This window comes from Choristoneura fumiferana, chromosome 2 (genome assembly GCF_025370935.1).
Source record: "Choristoneura fumiferana chromosome 2, NRCan_CFum_1, whole genome shotgun sequence".
Taxonomy (NCBI): domain Eukaryota; kingdom Metazoa; phylum Arthropoda; class Insecta; order Lepidoptera; family Tortricidae; genus Choristoneura; species Choristoneura fumiferana.
Genome location: NC_133473.1, coordinates 11,012,862 through 11,029,557, shown reverse-complemented (window position 1 = coordinate 11,029,557; position 16,696 = coordinate 11,012,862). Strand labels below are relative to the sequence as shown.

General features: G+C 36.1%; 1 protein-coding gene across 1 annotated transcript in view; it reads right to left on the bottom strand.

Moving 5' to 3' along the window:
- The window catches only part of LOC141443265 (semaphorin-2A-like), an 81,111-nt gene that overhangs the window by 20,156 nt on the left and 44,259 nt on the right, over positions 1-16,696 (bottom strand). The window contains exon 2 of the mRNA XM_074108476.1: positions 985-1,072. Within this exon, the coding sequence (XP_073964577.1) occupies positions 985-1,072 (88 nt within the window). The remainder of the gene's footprint in view (positions 1-984; positions 1,073-16,696) is intronic.

Genomic DNA, 16,696 nt, shown 5'->3' with positions numbered 1-16,696 from the left:
TACCTTAATTTTTTATGTAAATGGTATCAAAATCCCACTAATATTATAAATTCGAAAGTTTGTAACTCTGTTTGCTTGTTTGTTATCTCTTCGCGCCTAAACCGCTGAACCGATTGTTTGAGTCCCGGTAAAGGACGTAGGATAGTTTTTATCCCGGAAAATTGTATAGTTCCCGCGGGATAGTGATAAACGAATACTACGCGGACGAAGTCGCGCGCAACAGCTAGTAGGTATACATATCCATAATTTTGAAACTTATTAACTGTACGTTTTGATCTGATTTAAGTCCAATCAAATCTCTGGTACGAACACGGTTCGTGTCGAGAGAGCAAGAGAATATTAATCTCGCAAAGAACCTAAAATCAAAATCTTTAAATACTCAACATCTGCTATTTTTATACTTCTGTGAGTTCAGCTGAACTAAATTTTACTAACATCTGTATACAGGTTGACAGAGTAGGTAGTTGACGGAAATAGCGGATAATTCGCTTTCATGTCCCGACTCCATTTAGTCTGCTTAACTTATTATTTTGTAAGCTGAGTTGTTAGAGACCAAATGACTACCAAATAACATCCAATTACCATTTGTATGATTCTCAGAGACAATTTGTTTCAACTCCGACCATTACTGACCTAGGTTAATGAATGAGTTAACCTAAATAATATTATCATTGGTGCTACAACTACTAAACATCGTGCATGCAAAATAATGTAGAACATAGTAGCCATGTGTAATTAGATACAAAGTAAAACTCCACGTCCAAGACGACCACACATTAAAATTTCAAAAAAGTGGAACCATTTTCCTGAACGTCTCGGAAATAACTACAACAATGTCGTTGGAAAATCTTTTTCTGCATTTTCTCGTGAATAGTTTTCCTTTGTAACGTTATTTAATTTTATTTTTCCTCCGTGGTAAGTATTTTAGGAAAGATTTAATGTTTTAATTGAAAATTTAAATTGGCAAGTACGAAATATACTTACATAGCACCTACATAAAGCGTATTTCTCTCTTCATTCAAGTACAGGGTGCGGTAAAAGAGATTACCGCATGAAAATTCTCGTATGTGATCTGCGAACAAAAGAAAATGGAAATGATTATTTTGTCAACAAAAATCAAACATGGTTCAAATGATACCATTCGAGTACCTATCAATGAACTTAAGTGGTCACATCATAAGATGTTAAATATGGGAGGTTACGCCTTTATTTTACACGGGTTAAAATGGCGGTTATTTTTCTCATGGGTATCATTTTGTAAGGAACAAGCTTGACAATCTGTGTGGCAATTCTTGTAATTTGAATAGCAGGTTAGGGCTGGGCTAAGTCAGTGGGCACAATGGCCGTGATTATTGGAACCGAAAATGGAACCTTGTCCTATCGTAAAATTGACAAATTCGATGTATGCCGAAAAAAAAACTAACTCTGAAATATGACGAATTGTAAATATGTTCCACCCGAAATCATTTGTTTTGGGCCTATATTAAGTTAAAACTTGATTTAGACAACATTCACTTATTCCGTATTTAATTTTGCTCCTAATTTATAAATTATAATGGGCAATATCCCATTTGGAATTAATTAATTGACACTAAATATAAATTTGGTTGTAAATATTTTTCAGCACAATTACATTTTGTCTAAATTCACTTTGGTTGATATTCATTTTGGTCCAAATTCAAAATGGTCAATTCAAGTGGACGATTTTCCATTTGCACCGAATGACATGACAGTAAAATTTTCCGCGGGCGCCGCCGGCGCGCACGCAACCTCTCGTGATGGTAGCAACAATATATATATATATATATATATATATATATATATATATATTTTTTTTTAAACGAAAATAATGTTCGGTATTCGGTATTTCGGAGAGGATTTGAACTTGCATCTTCTGTGGCTAAATTGCCGAATTTCTTAAATCATATTATTCAATTTGCATAATTATCTTATGCATATTAAAGAACTGTATAATCATGCAGCATAATAATCAAAGTTCATCATAAACCATTTTTATACAAAGGTCGAGGATAATGATCGAATAGTATAAACACCTGGCAAAAATCCAACAGCAAAGATCATTTGTGAAGCAATATTATCCGGCTGCTATAAAAAAAACCTAACAGTCGCTTCTGCCCCGAACCGTCTTGCTCGCTCGCTTCGCTCGCTTGCACAAATCAAATGTTTTGTTTGCATTTGGCACGCATGATGTTTATCATCTCATCAAAGTCAAAGTCAAAGTCAAAATATCTTTATTCAATTTAGGCTATAACAAGCACTTATGAATGTCAAAAAAAAATCTACCACCGGTTCGGAAAAACCTCTGCTGAGAAGAATCCGGCAAGAAACTCAACGAGGTATATATATATATTTTTTTTTAAAACAGATTTACAATATTATTAAATGATATGTATACATCACAAGTATTTAACACAACTTTATTTTTAACACAGTAGGTTCGCTATTTGAAGGGATCGCTAATGCGGATCGGAATTATTTCCAAATATCCCTGTCCATGATATAATCATTAACTTTATAATACGCCTTTGATATTAATGTCTTCTTGACAATAGATCTGAATTTTATTCATCATCATTAATCTAAGTTTTGTTACATTTGTTTCATTCATTATATGAGTAGTAACCGAATACTCGAAATGAAATTATTTAATATAATAGTGAAAGACTATAAAATGGCTTTGTTTTGTAAATAAATTATTTTTTTACGCAATCAATTAGTGTTTTATACAATTAATTGATTTATTTCGTAGTTATAGTTATTTTAGTACGGGACGAGAAAAATGTGGTAATCAGATATTTAATAATTACTAATTAAATTCACAGATATTGAATGTCATACACATTTATTCAATCAGATATGTCATTTCATGCTTAACCATCAGTGTAAAACTTATTTAAAAAATTGCAATAGTTTTTTTTACGTGATATTTTTTATAAAATCCGCGAATTCGCGAAATTAATCCGCGGGCGGCCATGACACTTAATTGTATTATTTTGAGATAGATGCCGGTCGATTGACACCCTAAGGGTTATAGCAATAGTTGTTATGACTATTGAATGTTATGTTATTTAAAGCTTATGCTCGATAAAAATATGAAATCGGTTTTTTATGCTAAATTAATATTAATATTAATGAAAGTAGTAAAATGAAATTATATTAAGTTTGTATGACGATTGAACGGCACTCATTCTTAATAATTATCTAAAAATATAAAAAAAAGTCTTTCCTCTTTATTAATTATAGGACGAGTACACAGTCCTATGAGCGAAAGACTACTGGCGAGCCCGTCGTTATAGCTAACCCATAAATATATCGCTATATAGGTAGCTATACAACTGTGTCGCTACATATATATTTGTAAAGTTGTGACTTTGTTTGTTTTTCGTAGCGTACCATCAGCTAAATAAATGGTCTACCAATTTTTAAACAAGTTCCTATCAAATGAATATGTCGCTAAAGTCGAACTTTCAAGTTGATAGACATGTCTATTAGATTATTGTTTTATGACATGCAAACGATTATCAGCTTTAGGGTGGTAGACCACATATTTAACTGATTTCGGCGGGGCAAGTTTAAGGGAAAATATAGGCATCCGTTACTTCATACAAGCATAATATTCTCCTGTTTCCGCCTTGGCTAATATTTAACACCATATTTAATGAATACTTTTTAACATGCGATCTATCTCTGCTAGATAACAGATGCTATGCCCCTATTTTCTTTGCAATTTCTACTTTATAATACTTGCATTTTATTGAAGCAGTTTTTGGTAGCAGTTAGTCGTCGATCAAGTGTGTAGTATAAACTAAACTCAAATTACCCTCTCAGACTCTCTTACTGGAACTATAGGAATAGAGACTATTTTCAAAACATTTGCGCTGGCATAAGTAGTTAACGCAACTGGTCTAGTAGTAACAGGAGTGGGAGTCCGACTAAGTTTGATGAAAACTCCTAACTTGTATGAGCTGTTGTAACTTCTGAGTTTATGGTATCTTACGTAGGCTGCTGTAGGTACAATACACTTAATAATATCTAGTACACTTCAAATCAAATATTCAATACAAAACGGGTTCAAAGTACTGCCATTGATAAAGTATTGCTGAATATTTTACAGCATGCAAAAAGAACCGGTAATAAGCTAATGAAAAACCCCATACTTACAAGCGAACCCTCACAACTCACTAAATATAAAGCGGTAACTGCCCCAATACAATTAAATAGAAATTACGTAAATGGAAAAATTCCAAGCTTCGGTTCCCATGCATGCATATGCGTGATAAGTACAACATATGTGTTGTGCACCGGCGTTGCCCGCAATCGGCGGTCGGATACCGCAGCGCAGCGATTACAGCGCTAATGAAGTCATTGTTTGGATATCTAACGAATGTGTACAGCGATTTGTGCAGGAACATTCAAGCGCGCGCATCTCTAATTAATAAGGTTTCGCCCAAATTTAAATACCAACGGATAAACTATCCGATGTTTGTGTATAATTAGTCCATCAACGATGCCAAATAGAGCAATAAATTTATACTAAATAGGCAATATGGGTAAGTGTGGTTAAAATGTAAATCCATAATAACGAGGCGAAGTATCGCGACGCTGGCACTGACGACCACATTATGCAGATACCGTCGCCGGTTAAATACCGCAACAAGTAAACGGCCGAAGCTCACTGTTTGTGGAAAAACAGAGCCGACCGCGATGCTTGTTTTAAAATTATTTTATTTTAATACTTTTGCGAAGTTACGTTTCGGATATAATTAACATTTCGTTCGTTACCTTTACTTTCATTTTTTTAACTTAAAAGTAAAGTCTAATTAATAAAGCAAATATTTTTGAAACAAAGCCGCGGAATATTATGTTCCTCAAAGTTTTAATATTTCCTTTATGTTTTGATTCAGGGTTCATTTGTGGACAAATTTTACTTGCATTATTTTCTTCTAATTATTTATTGGTGTAGATAGGTGAGTAAATATTCAAGAAAAAAATTGGAAAAGTTAGTTTGAACATCTCTATGAAACATCGTGGCTCTTTATAACTTATAAGTATAACAGTAAATAAATGCCAAATGCGTTCCTTAAAACTTTTTGTATACTGAACTAAAAAAAATAATAATACAAATTGTTCCGTATACATTTCAATGCGCTTGAAATGTGATCATGATCATAAAAAACCGGACAAGAGCGTGTCGGACACGCCCAAAATAGGGTTCTGTACGTAGCCATTACGAAAAAATTAAGTAATATTGTTTGTATTTTATACGGAATCTTCCAAGTTTAGGTATATTTCATACCTTAGACTGCTATTTAAGAGTAAAACTACTAATAATTCTCAAGCAAACTCAGCCGTTATAGTTTTTCTTCAAAGTTTGACATACTTACTACCATCCTTTTTTTAGGTTTGTATTTCAGAAAAATCGTCTCATCAAACCCCTAATGGTTTTAAAAGACTTATCCAACGATACCCCACACTATAGGGTTGGATGAGAAAAAAAAATACACCCCCACTTTTATTAAGTGTAGCTCTTTAGGATATTTGAACAGTTTGCTTCAAGAAACAGTTTTTTTTTTCAAGAAACAGTTTTTAATATTATAAAACGTTTGTTATGAAACTAGTTTAAGATATATGTTCGTGTGAGAAAAGTCAACTCAAGTCAACAAATGCAAATTTCCTCAAGTCAACGTATGTATGTGATAGTCTGTGGTATCGTTTCTCAAATCGAAGTGTATGTCTAAGGAAACTGTTTTTCGTTTCGGCACGAAACTGTTACTTTATAAGAAACTGTATCTCAAAACAGTTTCAGAAAAAAACGCTCAGCTCTTGTTTGTATTCGAGTCACATAAATTATTAATTATTGTGCCGCATTTCAACTTACACTGCGTGCAGTAGCTTCGGTGCAAATTTGCTGTGACAGACAGACAGATTCACACACGGGTGACTCTACCAGGGTATAAATTTATCCCTTGGACAGTACGGAACCCTAAAAACAAACTTTGTTCAAAAATACAGTGTTCATTCAAATCGGAAGTTCAAATTACTAGAACAAAAGAACAAAAAGCATTGCTCCTATGCAACGCAATCTCTCTAGGTATAACTTTCACTCCTTCAGCTTAGGTAAAAATAGTTTCTAAAACAAATAATTCCCAGTGTAGTTAAGAACGCTGAATCATTTAAATAGCCACTGGATAACAATGGTGGTAGCGGCGAGCATGTCAGTTGAAATGGAATAGCTGAACATTCCAAAAAGACAAGTGCAGTGTTAGCCAACGTTTTACTTGGAGTGTGCATAGGCGGCAGCTGTTTGTAACCACAACGACCGTCTCTTTCTTTTTATTATTATTACCACTCGCTCTCTTTCTTTCACTCTTTATTTTTTTGTCTTTTCTACACGACTATATGAACGAAAATATTTAGTTAAAAGAAAATCAAATAAATTAGAGCTTAAATGTCCTCTGACACACCATAGGATATATCATATGTAGGTACTATATAACGATTACCTGCATACAATACAATGACTCTTTATTGTACACCAGAAATAGTAAGCAATACAGAAAACAGGCTCACGAAAGAAAATTACAACGTAAACAATAGGCGGTCTTATCGCTTAAGAGCAATCTCTTCCAGGCAACCTTTTTTACAGGAAGTAGTAAGAACTAGATGACACTACATTAGATACTTTACAGTTTAGTACTGAATGAGGTATTATTGTTGTTTGTCATAAAATAATTTGGTCAAAATAAAATCTCGTGTATACCTACTGTTAGATGTTTACTTATGTAGGTCCCGTCAATAAATACGTAGAGTACGTAAATATTTGACATGACAACATTCGTACTTAAGCAAACTAAGTATGTCTGATCAAATACATTTTTATTTCAACGTATGCCTACCTTAATCCTGAAATTATCTAACCTTATCCTGATTATTAAACAAAGTTTTTCGTTTATTTGGTCATTGTCGTTTGTTTTGAAACCTAAACACCTTGCAACCCAGCACATTTTAGCGCAAAGCCATGATTAGGCAATGCATGATTTTTTTTAGATATTATTTACATTAGAAGCACTAAAAATCGTTTAACTTGTTTTTTTTTTTGTATCTTGCTAAATATATCACGAGCTTCTTTCGATTTCATAGTGAGCATCTCAAGATCAACCGAGGTGGGTATCCGTACCAACTCTTTTCAGTTATCTCAAGTCAAACAATACAAGCGGTCAGCGATGTAAATCCTGATTCTACCTCTATTTCCTTCCCCAGAGCTAGATAGTGGTGGTGCAACACACGCGTAAATCTGTCCGCGTGGACGCCGGCGCCGATATCGGCCGGCAAATCGCTCGAATCTACTTGCTTTCTTTTTAACCACTCGAGTTTGGACATTGATTTATTTTTAGGTGAATCTTGTTTCGACTCTACATTTGAGATTTAATAGACAAAGGTTGCCTCTTTCAACAACAGAAATAGCAAAACATTACGAAGATTCCATCCCCATCTCGTAATATTAGTACATCCACAAGCAGTCTTCCTTTCACAACGAGAGAGTTTGGTATAGGGCGTCATACACAATAGCTGATGTGGAATTCTCAATGAAACTTCACACATAAATTACCTGGGTACAACAAATCGAGTTCGAATCCATGGCCTTGTCTTTTGCTTGAAATTTGGTAGGTCAAACTATATGACTATAATAATAGTTAACCCAAATACTATACGTTTGCTAGGGTGACTAAGTGTATATGTAAAGCATTGTGTCTGGTCCCACTACGGGCAGTTTCGCGGGCGACCATTTTCCAGCCACATGCAAATGCATTATTAAAAGGATCTTGCACAGCACAGGTGACGATTGCCTAACACAATTACATGCATACCAACATTTAACGTACTTGAGTCGTTTATCGAATGCCTGGAACAGTCAGATAATACAAGCCGGGTCACGAGGCAGCCGCTTTTGGCACGATTTCGAACCAGGCTTAAACCGCTTTGAACGCTTACTACAAGTTTCGTACCAAAATAAATTTACACACCTGAATATGTATAGGTACGTAGAGTAAGGATATACGTGCTTTTACTAAGTACTGTATCAAAAATCATGAGCACTAACTAAGGCAGTTGCTATTAGTAGCGATGCGCACTTTATCTATTAAGGAGACGTCTGTGCCTTTCAACTAATAGAATTTTTAATCAAGTTGCTTGCGGCGGCGCCGCCTCGGCACGAGTGCGCCAGATTAATGTAATTGGACGACGCAGTCACAAAGGCAAATTGTAATCCTCCTCTTTCATTATGTGTAGATATGTCCGTAACATGGCACTCAGAAATTGTGTCGTGTTTTCTCCTTTAACCGCGTCGCACGGCGACGATGCGCCACTCTATTTATGCCATGCAAAATTGTTTTCGGTAACATTCGCCTGACAACAAAGCTGTGATTTGCATAACGTCATCTCCATTGCAGTTGACGTCCGACGCGGGCGACGCGGTGAGTACGACGCAAAGAGTGCCGGTGGCGGCTCGGGACGCGGGTCCCGTCGCCCCTTTAATCGGCCGATTGCGGCACAGTCGTTAGGAAGCTCGAAGTGTCGGGACAATTAAGTTGAAGCGGCGATTGTGAGCGGTGCCAAAGCGGATGTAGGTCAGTGGAGTGGACCTGCCGCTGCGGTACCGACGGGTTCGGCGCCCATTGTGTCGCGACCTCTGCCGCCTGCCGAGTTGGCACTGTCCATCACCACACATGAGGATTCCTTACAATAGCAATGAGAGACGATTTAAATCTAATCGCAAGAATATAAAATCTGTCATTTCCGTAACTGGAATGAGCTGCATTGAGTAGAACGAAAGGTAATCCAAAACAATATTATCACACTACTTAGTTAAAATAAGCCAAAAGTCTTCATGTATGTAGGCACTTGACTTAGTTGAACAAAGTCATGCATGACTTTTACACAAGGAACACCTTAAACCAATACACATTTGAAGAGAATAGAGAAAGTTTAGTGACAGCTGTATTATTAGCCCGACTACGTGCTCTACGATCTTCGCTCAGTAAGTTTGGCCCTTTCAGCAACTGCTGGTGGAAGATTAATTTTGTTTAATTCTGTATAAAGTTTTTGTGTTTTGTTATTGTTCTATGAAAATAAACTAAATATTCGTAAAGAGGTCGCGGGTGAGCAAGGAAATTATTTCAGTTCATTCGTAAAGAGGATGAAATTGAGTGATTATTGTACGGGATCAAGCAATGACAAATTATGGATTGACTAAACTGAAAATAACTGCCGATTTCAAAAAAGGGAAGCTTTAGGCAACGGCCCCCAAAAACAGAGTTTTTATTTATTTACCTATTGATAAGAAACAAACAGTCTTATACAGAGTTATGAACAGACTTAAATTAACACAATATAGACCTATAGTTATATAGAATAAATATAATTTACTTACACATATTCTATAAACTATACATAGAAAGATACATTAGAAAGTAATAACAAATAAAAATGGAAGACTAATAAATTGATTAACTGAGAAAAAAAATGGTCAAGTCAGTCTGTCAGTCGGAGTGTGGTAGGGCAGCACCATCATCAAAGCCAGACAGCTTCGCTGCTGGCTTCCATTTGTGACGGGTGCCTCGAATGCACATGCTAGTCGCTCTAGTTTCTAGACCTATAGTTTCCTTAAGGTTTATGTTAGCAGACAACGTGGCCAGCTATTACAAAGAAACAAATGATAATAATTAACAGAATTTTGATAGGTAATATCTATCACAAACATGAAAAGATAACAAATCCAGATTTGTTATGTATTCACTTCCCTTCAAATGAAAGTAGAGATGTATGTATGTTATGTGATGATTTTAATTAATTTAAGGGGTGCATTGTTTGATGACGGAGAAAAATATAATTTAGATGAAGAAAGACTGAAATTATCCCTCGCTGTAGTCTAAAGGACCCTCCTCATTACTGACCCACCCACTATTATTTAGAACATAAAATCTTATCTCCAAGTTCCTTAAAGATGCATTCTCCGGAAGATGTCGCCATCTATCTTAAGGAATAGGGTAGATAAGGCGGTTTAGTGCACTCTATAGGTTGGTGCACGATTTTCAAAGCTTTAAATCCGCCGTTATGTCGGAAGGCACTCCTGTATGGGTTGTTTACCCATATTCGGTGTAAGTGACTACGGGGAGACAGAACTCGTTTACTATCTACTCTTATTCTAGTCACGTTTAAGTGGAAAGATAGTGGACGGATAATTTTGAATTTTGCATAGAAACTGGACGGTAAGTAGCATTGAGACTAGCAAATGATTTTTCTCTTCCTAGCTCATATTTAATATCAGTCATTGTTTAAATTCATTATATTAAATTTGAATGCTACAAATATATGGACAAAATAAATAATCCTATACTTACAAAAGCCACAAACTTACGCTACACAAATAAAAAATATAAATTTAAATTACTAATAAAAGTAGACAGTCAAAGGCTATCCGAATGTCTAATATTTTAGTAAAATACTTGGGGTCAATGCCTGAGGCAGAAAATTTGGGTGACGTTTTTATTTTGTAACATAGTTTAGTTTTTTTATTAGAGTAAGTTAGTTTTAATTAGGTATATTTTTATTTATTTATTTATCCAGTGACATATCGCTTGTTCTTATTGGTCACTAGGCCAATTAGTCCACCCTCCTTTGAAAATATTATTTGCAAGTATATTTTCAAAATTCAACAGACATACCTATATTAATATGTTAGAAAGTAAATACAGCTCGAAATGTGCATGAAATTATTTACAAATAGGATAGACGGCGGCGGCGAGGGCAGAAGCTCAGGCCCGCGGGCAGCCAACCGTGACACCGATAGCCTCGGTGTCAGTGCGCCAAGACTGTGCCAATAGTAACTCTGCACGCCCCAGACGAACCGCATACATTACCTACTCGTTGCACCCGCCAGCCTGAACCACCCCGATGTGACCCAACGTCAACCTCACAAAATAAATCCTAATTTTCTAAGGATTATTTAGTCTCACCCCATTTGTAAATTACTATCAGAGCTCGACAAACCCCAGAGGCGCAATTTATTTTAAAGGCCTTCCTGTCTATATGTAAAAGACGGCAAACTGAAAAATCCTCCCGAGGATCCGCTTAATAATTTACGACGTCGCAAAAACCTTCGAATTTTCGTTTCATTTTATTAAATCGGATCATTATGTTTCCAAAGATTAAGAGTGTAACTTAATTTTGTTTCTAATTTTTGTAGAGAAAATGCTGCAAGATGATTTTGTTGACATTGTTTACATTGAACAGAGATCGAAAATAAAAATAGCTGTCATTTAATATTTGGGAACATCGGAGGGTAACAGCTCCAATTGAAAAGCTATTGATAAATTGTGTAGTCGGTCCCGTAAAGGCAGATTCGTACAAATTACCTTCATAAAGACGCATGATGGAGGACGATGTTGCCGCGAAACGGCGAAATACCATCCGCCGCGTGGATGCGCTTCTGAATACAAATTCACATGTACTCCAATTATAGGAAAACGATTTTGTACGAATATTCTTGGCAGACTTGCAAATTTCGTCTCGAATCAGCGAAATATATTTATTTTGTTGGGACTCGGCAATGGCCCCGCGATGAGTTCGTGACTTTCCTTTTCTGGAAGAGGCCAACTGCCCTCTCGAGAGTGACTTCCTCTCAAATATTGTTTAGCGGCGCGTAACGTTGTCAATGAACAGTCTCATTTAGGCTTCATGACAAACTTGAGTGAGATTAGGGAAGCTTTTCTCGTTAGATTATTTACTTTTTCTGATTTACTGAATCTTCCTGATTACAACAGAACGGACACTTTTATTGACTGAAAGTTTTCCGCAAAGTCACTAGTAACTTGTACCAAAATATTACGCCTACCTTAACATTACTTGTCATCAGAATGGCTCTCCATTGAGTAAGCTCTTGTGTCCCGTGCAGCGAGTTGCGAGCGGGCGGCGGTAATGCGCGTGTTAATCCTCAGTACATTTTTGCAGCAATGCGCCAGCGCATTAATTACCTGCCAGGATCCGGGACGCATCCCACCCGCTAAAAGCTACCGGCAATAACTGAACCACGCCACTTGAATAATGTCGGCAGGTATCGCTTTACAAACTTAATAAATGATCGCTGATGTACCTATTGAAGCGTTCTTATTTTACTTTTTATACAACCAGTAAGTAGTACCTTAACATCAAATTAATTAATTAACTTCAAAGTAGAACAGAATCCTAAGTTTTTTTTGTTTCTGCATTTTTAGGGTCAGGGTATTTTTGGGTTTATTTATAATAAGTATAGAACGTACAAATAATGTAGTCAGTCACAGATAAAGACAAAATGAGGTTTAAGTAACATAAGCTTCAAGTGTTCTTTTTTTTAAGTGTTAATTATGGGGTCAATCAAAATAACATTGAATAGAAACACATGGCACAGTAACGCAAATAATAATTAGATCAAGAAAATTTACGGCCGAAAAAAACGATTAAGTTTACGTTTAGAAACGTGGTAAGTAGTAAAAAATTATGTGTGTTTCTGTCATTCAATAGATAAAAGTGAAAAAAAAAAAGATTATGGAAACCCTGTTCAGAAATAATTAATTACTTACGAAAAATAATATTCGTTTGGTAGGACGACCCGCACAAAGTTGGCAACAATACTTACAATGGATGTCACGTACATACATGAGACACGTACGACGAGCGAACACTCAAACAAGTTGTAATTTTAATTAAAACGTCACAACTTTTGAATCCATAATACGATATGACTTTGCAGAAGTTACAGTGCTCGTAATAATTAAAAATGTGCCGCAATTGTAATGAGTTTGGTTATAAACTTAGCGGAACTTGTGTTGTTGCGAAGTATGCAGAAAAGCGCATTAGTAGTGGTCGTAGTGGTGTAAGTCGGAGGTAGGGTGACTGCAAAAGCCACGGAGCGAGGACAAACAGCCGCCGCGTCTGTTTGGCACTCTGGGCGCAGGACACTAGACGACCCACGCATTCGGGAAATTTGAGACCATTTTACGTATTCGTTCCAAACCATATATTATTGACCATATATTCATTTAGGCGTTACTTTGCTATTTCAGTGAAGTACACTTCTGTTCATAGCTTTTTTGATGTTTGTAGTAAAGCACACCAAAAGTTGAATGTCAGCGGTTTAAAACATCAAAGTCTATCGTTACCTTCGAGACAATGTGATAATCAGCCTTTTTGTTTCTCTTCTTATGTAGGAATTGTAGAAACTTTCATAAAAATGCACTTACGTGGTCGACTTTACCTTAGTAAAACTTGATTTCATAAAATTTCTTACTAGTAGTAGTAAATTTCTTCAGCGATGATAGGTATTGGTATTATAGAAGATGAGATCTAACGAATATTCAATCATATTTAAACCAATTCTTTCTTTATTTGAATTAAGATGCCGATTTAGAGTAATTTATTTATAATGAAATGACATATTCAACACGGGCATTTCCACGAAAAAGTGTACCCATTATTTTTTTTTCCAATTTCGGAAAAATATGTTTTTTCATACTCAGAAGCAAAAGCACAATCGATTCCGATGTTTTTTTTTTTAGACCAATCCCAAAAAAAAATTGCAGTTTTGTGACGTTTTCTTCATACACTCGGCATGGGCGTAACAAAACTGACTCAAAATTATATATGAAAAAATTAAATACACATTCATATTCGTGATAGACTTTTATTTTCTTTAAAAACCGTTAAAAACATTAATTAGAAGATTATCTATCAGAGCACATTTTTAATTTTCATTGATTTTTTATGGAATCCAACGTTGCCAACTCAGCAGGTATAAACGATCTAAATACTTATCCAAGTATTACTTTGTACAAGATTTGTGACAAGATTTCATAAAAAACCTGATTTTAATTTGTGTATGATGGTTACCCCGGTGTGACGTCACAGGCGTACCTCGCGCTACGGTTTTAATTAGCCCTGCACTGAACCGAGCTTTTAATTTTCCAAGACGACAAAAAAGACTGCGGTGTCCCTGCTAGCGCAGCACATATTCGTGGGATACTATATTTTAGAGTTACATGCTGAGCTGAATGCAGACACATAACACTTAACTCGTCCAACCACAAACATAATTATGCTATTGTTTGGAACACACATAAACAATGTTAAGGGGCTGTTTCACCTTCCATTGATTAGTTTTAACTGACGGTTAAATGCGATGCCGTCTCCGTCTATTCGAACAAAACAAATAGAGACGGCATCACACTTAACCGACAGATAACACTAATCAATGGATGGTGAAACATCCCCTAAAGCGTTGTTTTTTTTTTTCATTTACTAATAGGTACCTACATCCACAGTATTTTCAGTATTTTATCTACTAAAAAACCGGCCAAGAGCGTGTCGAACATGCCTGAAATAGGGTTCCGTAGCCATTACGAAAAAAATAAGTATTTAATATTTTTCGAAGGATTTCGTGTATTGTACGGAATATTCCAAGTTTAGGTATATTTTATACCTTAGGCTGCTATTTACTCTTAAATAAACTAATAATTTTCAAGAAAACTTAACCGTTATAGATTTCCTTGTAAGTTTGATACACTACCTACTACCATTCTGACTTTTTTTTATTTTTTCCTCCCACCGGTTTAATTTTTACAGGGGGGGGACGCTCGATTTTAATGAAAATTTGCACTTTAAAGTTGAATGTTTCGCAAACATATCACTGAATTGAAAAATCGTTTGAGCAACTCGCTAATGGTTTTAAAAGACCTATCCAACGATACATAGTATATACACTACAAGGTTAGATTAGAAAAAAAACACCCACACTTTACGTCTATGGGAGGTACTCTAAAAAAAATTTTTTTTAATTTTTTATTGTACCATTTTGACGGCATAATTTACATATATATTCGTGCATAATTACAGCTTTCTAGCATTGATAGTCCCTGAGCAAAGGCGCGGACGGACAGACAGACAGACAGACATGGCGAAACTATAAGGGTTCCGTTTTTGCCATTTTGGCTACGGAACCCTAAAATGTGATGCAATAAGACACTATTTATTCCATTCCGGGCAATTAACTTTAGTCGCTATTCCGATACTCGTACCTACTGTTAAACTACTCGTTATATAAGAGTAGAAATTTTATCAGCTAGTAGCTCTCCATCTCTTAGTATAATTATCTTGTAAATGTTAAGGATTTGAAAAATCCGAGCAGCCCACTAACTGAGCAGGGCAACTACGAAATTCGAAAATCAAAGTTTGTATCGTACCGTCCCTCTCACTCTCGTATAAAATAAGATAAGCGTTGGCGGTACGGTACGATACGAACTTCGATTATCGAATTTCGTAGTAGCTCTGCAGAAGGCAAAGGGTTCGGTCTCGCAGGCATTACCACCCGCGGCACGTCCCTCCCTCCGCCGCTTGGCACGGCACAATCCCAGCTCCGTCACACCAACTTTACACTTTTAATTACACCATGTTATACGTTCTTTGTCGTGAATTTCGTACATTATCCTTGTAAGTATGAATTTTGCCATCGTTGATAAAATTCTGCATTACTGAATACCACTTTACGGAAATTTTGATTCATCATAATTCATAATTCAAGTCTTCGCAGCAAACTGGCTTTTGTTGTTGTTTTTGTTGTAACTCTTTTGTACATAAAACATATGAAAATTACAATTAACAAGAGAAAGACATGTACAAAGGCGAACACCCCTTAAAGGGATCTCTTCCAGTTAACCTTTAAACGATTGAAAGGACAACAGAAAGAATGTTAGGGTATTTCGATCGGTGATTACACGTAAAAGCAGATGATTTTGTATGGCAACGGTTTTATATTTAAATATGATATTGACAAGGAAAGCGACACATTAACAAAGGTATAAAAGACATAGACAATATTATGTAGAGGCGCGTAGCCAGTACTAACACTCCTCCTCGCGACTCTTAAGGCAGCAAGCCCAATTGCTTTTTCAGCTGAGCCAGCCTTGGTCCAGATAGTCCCTTTGTTAGAAGGTCGGCCACCATGTCTTCTGTGCCCAAATGGCTAAGGCATATTTTTCCATCTTTAACACAATCTCTGATGAAATGTATTTTCATGTCAATGTGTTTTGATTTAGATGTGACCATGGGGTTGTGACTGAGTTTTTATTGCTGCTTGATTATCGTTTTTAATCAGAACCTTTTCAATCTTTATTCCAAGATCGTTAAATAATGGTAAAAGGTGTAGGGCTTCCTTTGCTGCTTCTGTAATAGCAGTATACTCCGCTTCAGCTGTGGAAAGTGCCACATTCCTTTGTTTCCTAGATGTCCAGCTTATGCAGGCTCCTCCAAAAATAAAACAGTATCCTGAGAAGGATTTTCGATCAAGCTTGCATGCGCCCCAATCTGCATCTACCATTCCGTGTAATGGTTCGTTCGTCCTTTTAAAAATTAATCCTGTGGACTTAGTACCCTTCAGGTATCTTAATACACGTTTTGCGCATTTAAAATGTTCGTCGCTGTAACAGTCATTGAACTGCGATAAATAGCTCACTGCGAACATGATGTCAGGCCTTGTAGCGACGGCCAAATACATAAGCGATCCAATTAAGTTTTTATATGGCAGTCCCTCCACTTTACCCTTTTCATTCATTTGTAGGTGGAGTCCGGGCTCGATGGGTGCAGTCGT